Raw genomic sequence first — 5,874 nt, forward strand, 5'->3', positions numbered from 1 at the left:
TGTGTTGTTTTAGGTGAATCGCTCATCAAGGAGAAGGAAATGAAAGCTGAAGCAGCGTAACAAAGACTCCATCGAACACCAGTTTGAGGTAGGTTCTTTCAACAATGATTGTTTAAGGAAATTAGCTGTTGTTCTGTCTTGCTGTGACTAGACCCACTCTAGGGCTAGAGGGGTTTCCTCTATCCGCAGAGGGAACATTACCTACATTACAAGTTGGTGACTCCGCTGGGGAGTCCTCTGTGTGGTGTCCCTTGTTTTTCTCTTGATTTGTTGTTGATTTGATTACAAAGTGTCTCTTGGTTTTGGGGCTGAGCCATTAGTGTTCTGGGTTACTTGAGTCAATATGGTAGTCCCTCTCACTGTATGAGAGATAAGTCTGGTGTCTTTTAGGTGTTTTTTCTTGTTTTTCCTCTGAATTGAGATCATCGCTATTTAGCCCTTAACAGCTGCGAGGAGTCGCACCTGTCATCTTTGATCAAGATATACATCACGGATATCCCGTCATACAGCTGTGACGATTCTTTTAATCGGACCATCGTTGAAGACAGGTGTACACTTGCGATGACTTCGCTCAATTGCTAGCCTTGTGCTTGTGACGATTTGGCTTTTGTCTCATGTTGCTAGTTCAACCCTTACGACGATTCCTGTAAGGTTGTTTTTCACGGCCTTACCTCCTGGATAAACCAATACTACTTGTCCCTTGCTGTCTCTTGTCCCTTATCACACTTGTTTTGATTGTATCTTGCTAAGGCACTTTCTCCTTGGTTTCATTTATCTGAGTCTTGTGTTTTCAGGCCGTGTGACCTAAATATTTTTAAGATTTTGTCAAGAAGTCATTTGTTTGGGTTACTCGTCCATCTAAGATTCATCCACAACGATCTGATTGATTTGTTTGAGGCTGTGGTACTGCTTGTCTACTTTCTGATTGGTTTGTAGTGTTTGGTTATTGAACTAGTTTCTCATTGTTGAGAAGGTAAATCCCCTCTACGGATAGAGGCGATCCCTACTAGCCCAACAGGGGTCTAGCAACAATCACACAATGCTGCCACGCATGTTCCTAGTTACAATTAGACAAGAAGTAAAGAGCACCTACTTGGATTCCTGCGCTGTCGTTTGTCGAGGAGATGTTTCCCTTGCTCCTTCGCTTCAGCTGGTCATAGTCCTCCGCGATCCCCGCGAACGGACACCTGCACACACGAAAGGAAGACGAACGCAAGCGTAAAATCTAGTAAAAGTAACTATATGCCAGTCAGAAAAGACATAATTCACATTTATCCATTGCATAAACAAACGAGAATGGAACAATAATAGCAGTCATCTATTATTAATCAGAATAGAGAAGAGTACAACCAAATGTTCTGACGTCGATAAACTTCTCAGGAGGGATCAGTCAGCATGTATCTCAAGCATTCACCTTTGAGGATGGTTCTCCCAAGACAAACTAGTCTCTCTCTCTCACACAAATGTCACAAACAAACTTCCCAAAGCAATCAATCACTTCCACTCCTAACACACCACACCTATAGCAGCAATCTGAGCACTACAAGCTCTTGTATAATCCAAGCTAAATCTAGCTATCCTCTAACTAGCTGCTCATGGTAATGGTGGAGGTTTATATAGGAGAAGGAGTCTCCTAGAAAGGTGGAAGGATGAGCTTATCTTCAAGGGGAGTAGTTGCAAAGAGTCGAACAGACATGCCATAGAAGGGAGTCGACATTCACAAAGCTAACAACCAAGCCTGGAAAGATCTGGAAGGCTGGTTGTTTGAACAAATTCGCCCAAACTGGATCAGCGCGGATTATATGGAGACTGCCGCGCTGTCAGCACATGACAGCAACTGAACAAGCCATGTCAGCGCGGAAGGACACGTGAAAGCCGCGCTGTGCGTCATCGCGGAAAAGTGATGTTCTTCCGCGATGGCAGCGCACGAAATAGACTGTGGGGCGCTGGTCATCGCGGTTATTTTAGGAACAGACGCGCTGATGCACAAAACTTTGGAAAAATGGGTTTTTAGCCAGTTCAGGGAGCAAACATTTAGTGATTGTGACTTCTTTGACACAGCAGGGTGACTGACAGGAAGGCAGTGATAAATTACTGTGTAACAGATGCCCCCTAAAGCATGAAGACCAAGAGAGTGGGAGGGGTGAAAAGCTTTACAACACACGCCGAACTGGAACACCACCAGGAAGTACCGAAAAATCTCTGACAATCATGTACACGCAGTCTAGGCATGGGCGCAGCCATCCAAAAGACATGCAAAACTGGTCTATGGTGTGGACGCAGCCACCCAGGTAAAGAGACCATAATAATGACAAGGTATGGTCGCAGCCATCCATGAAGACTCAGGTATGGGCGCAGCCATCCATCGATGAGTCATGTAATGATTATCCACAAAATCGCAACCTGGACCACAGTGAGCAAGGATCCAGGGTCTTGCGCTCCATCTCGACCCGAACAGAGTACAAGTCCACACATGTGAATACAGGGGTTGGAGTCGAACATGTATGAACATCGCCTGATTACCGGTCAATGATGAGAACCGTTAACAGACGCGAGAGGTACCACCAATAATGACAATGGCCCTCAAGGTACTATAGGTACAATCCGTAGCGTGTGAATCAATGAGCTGGTGTCGAACACCCACGGAATCATTCGATCGCAGGCCAATGATGCAAACCTTGCGTCGAACACGAAGAACCTGCCATTGAGGCATGCAGGCTCCAAGGCACCTGGAAAGAGTCTCTAAGTCACTTTCTCGGATAATGAGTTGAAGTCGACGAGAAGTGGCCTTGATCGAAGGTGGGCCATAATGATTCCCACATCAGCGACATGAGACAGAGGTATAATAATTTGTGATGAGATAGCGAACGAGGTTGCTTTGTGGCAGAGGTCAACTTCTCTTGAACACATAACGGCACTATAATGGATTTGGCAGTACTTGACATCAAATGAGCAGCGGGTAAGATGATGATGGCAATGAACAGATGAGAGGTCAAATAGGACGTCCCAAACCCATGGAGGCTAGTGAAAACGAGATGAGATGACCCCACCCAGACACGAAACAGCGGAGTGCCATGTTCAAGAGCGACGTACTGCCGAGACGACTGTAATCAAAGTTCCATTTTCCCCACCTTTGCAGGCAGGTACCCCGATTATTTTTGGGTGACAAGCTTGACGGGGATAACATATGCTTGAAGAGTGTCATTCCGACGATGTCCGATGTCATTAAGTGTTTAACGAGCCTGACAAAGGGAAAGCTCGGCGTCTTTTCTTATTTAGAGAGTCTGAAAAGAATGCGGAAAAGGAGACTCCAGGGGGGTCCTTTTTCGTACAGTTGTGTCTCTCGAGCCCGAAAAAGTATAAAACTATGCTCGAAAGAACCGCCCGGCCATTACAACCGAGGAGTACTTTTCATAAATAGTGTCGCCGACCGGAAAAAGTAAAAAAGTGGTCGAAGACACGTCGTTTTAGAGCCAATATCGAGTGCGAAACGACAAACACCCGGCGATCTTTTTGGTTTAACGGTCGGAAAAAGAGCTTAAAAACGACCGTCTTTCGTTCCTTTTAACGAGCTGAAAGGGAGCTCGGCTATCTTCTCTTGTTTAACGTCGGAGAAGAGCTTAGAGACGACACTTTGGGAATCACATGAATCGTGGACTGTCATGACCAAGCTGCGATACCTGTACCTGCACAAGGGCACTACCCGCATAAATCCATTCAATACACGTAAAAAACATATGAAACATGCTTGAAAACAGAACCAAGTTTAGTTTCATGGCTAAAAATGGAAAAAACCCAAAAAATATGGTAATTTAGGATTTTTACTATAAATAGGAGGGTAAAATAAGTCATTTTTACCATTTCACTATTCGGAGTGCAAAGAACGTGGAGAAGCCAAAAAGTTGACGGAGCGATTTCCAGCCCATCCGGAGACCATTTCCAGATCTGCTTCTTCCAGGTAGGTTCCCATTCCTTTGCCCTGCATTCTAGTTCATTTTAGGAGTTTTTTAACGGTCGAATAGGCCCAATTGGGCACTTTTTATTTGCATGGGTGCACCCTCGGTCAGCGCGGAAACTGCCCACGGGGTCGCGCTGATCGAAAAATAGTCAATGTAACCAACTTCGGGCCAGCGCGGAAAAGGCGTGTTCTTCCGCGCTGACCTCGCATTTTTAACAAAGAGCTGCCATTGTCAGCGCGGCTGTTTCTAAAACAGTCGCGCTGGCGCGGAAAAATTTTGTTTCTTTGAAAATGAACGTAAATTTTTGCCTGGAAGCACTTCTGATCGGTTTTATTTGTTCATGCAGGACATCATGGCTTTTCAATGGCAAGAGAGAGTTCATGATGTGGAGGATGTGGCTGCTTGGGGAGATGTGAATTGTTGCAACGCCATGCGGGCGTGTGGATTCATGAAATTCTTCCTGACGCCGCGCCTAAGGGCCCAACATGATCTGCTGGAGCTGCTGATCAGGGCATGGAACCCGGTGGACCAAAAATTCACCATCCGCGGTCACGACATCGAGTTTGATCACATGGACATCTTCTTCTTGACTGGGCTGTCGCGCCGAGGTGGGAGGCCCATCTTAGAGGGGCAGCGACCTAGCGGTGGTACCCTGGATGACTTAATGGCTGAGGTCTGCCCAGGGGCGGTAAAGACGCGGAGTGGGAAGTGCGCGATTCCCACAGTGAGAGACATAGTGCTGCGCACCATTCTGTTCATGGTGACCCGGGCAGCGGGCAGCATGGCGAACCATGAGGCGTCTAAGACCCATCTCCTGCTAGCCCTTGAGTGTCTCGAGCCTGTCGTGTTCGATTGGTGCACCGCAGTGTGCAACAACATGAAAAGGCAGTTGAGCAATTGCCGGCGCGGAGAGACGAAGCAATTCGGGTATGGATCGATCCTGGTCCCGCTCATTCTGGAGCGAGTACCAGCCATGCGGCTGCAGTCTATGGCTGTGGATGCCCCCAGAGAGCCTCGAGAGACGAGGGCTACTCGATGGGCTCGGGTCATGCCACGTGGGGGTGGCGGCCGACCACATAGCTGGGGGGCATACTTCAGAGACTGGCTGGATCAGCAGGAGATCTTCGTACAGGATTGGCCATATGCGGGGATGGATTTCCGCAATGATCCTGACTTGGCGCTGCCTCCGGGTGAACAGTGGGATGATGCAGGTATGACACTTTTTGTCTTTTGAGTTTTGCATATTTTATTTTTATTTTTTGTACATGTCCTAATGAATGTCTCCTCATGCAGATGTAGGACCTACTAGACCGATTGGCCTGGCTGTCACGGCACGGAGAGAGGGCCTAGGAGCCGGAGCTTTGGCCTTAGCCCTTCCAGCGGCCAACACACCAGAGGTTGTGGCTCGCAACCTTGAGGGGTTGCTGGAGGGGATACCGGATTTCCAGGGGGTCGAGGAGGTCCCTGTGGAGCATCAGATCCACACAGTGGGTGTGGAACCCAGAGTGCACCGCCTTTTGAGGCGGGTAGCACGAGCGGCTGTGTACTACAGAGAGCACCACCCAGCCGATTAGTCACCTAGGTTTTATTTCCACTGTTATTTTGAGACATTATGACTCGGCTGTACTGAGATTTTGGACACGTACTTCTATTTTTGAGCGCCTCAGTGCGCCACACGATATATATATACATACCGGTTTTTGGATGAGTCGTTGTTACATGTGATGATGTGTTATCTTGTGTTATGCGTTTGTTCAGTACAATTTGTGATCTTATGTATGAATTTGCACGACACTCGACTCATGGATTTTATATGTTTAATGCAAGCTTAAAAACACACACGTGCTAACTATGCTTGAAATGATTTATGTATGCTTATTCTTAGATGGGTCTTTTACATATGATGATGTGTTTC

At 47.1% G+C, this 5,874-nt stretch overlaps 1 protein-coding gene across 1 annotated transcript; it reads left to right on the forward strand.

Annotated features, from left to right (window-relative positions):
* The first annotated feature begins 4,311 nt into the window (after window positions 1-4,311).
* On the forward strand, window positions 4,312-5,533 carry LOC149163489 (uncharacterized). Its single transcript, XM_089429146.1, has 2 exons — window positions 4,312-5,170; window positions 5,253-5,533. The coding sequence occupies exons 1-2, from the start codon at window positions 4,312-4,314 to the stop codon at window positions 5,531-5,533; spliced, it is 1,140 nt and encodes a 379-aa protein (XP_089285272.1).
* Window positions 5,534-5,874: the final 341 nt, after the last annotated feature.

This window comes from Pinus tabuliformis, chromosome 5_1 (genome assembly GCF_031772625.1).
Source record: "Pinus tabuliformis cultivar Carrire ecotype Pingquan chromosome 5_1, CPIR1, whole genome shotgun sequence".
Taxonomy (NCBI): Eukaryota; Viridiplantae; Streptophyta; class Pinopsida; order Pinales; family Pinaceae; genus Pinus; species Pinus tabuliformis.

What these genes read in the sequence shown, in the direction of transcription:
- LOC149163489 (XM_089429146.1), top strand. Translation starts at nt 4,312, where the DNA reads ATGGCTTTTCAATGGCAAGAGAGAGTTCATGATGTGGAGGATGTGGCT. An exon ending in TGAACAGTGGGATGATGCAG is followed by an intron (nt 5,171 to 5,252) that starts GTATGACACTTT and finishes CTCCTCATGCAG; the next exon opens with ATGTAGGACCTACTAGACCG.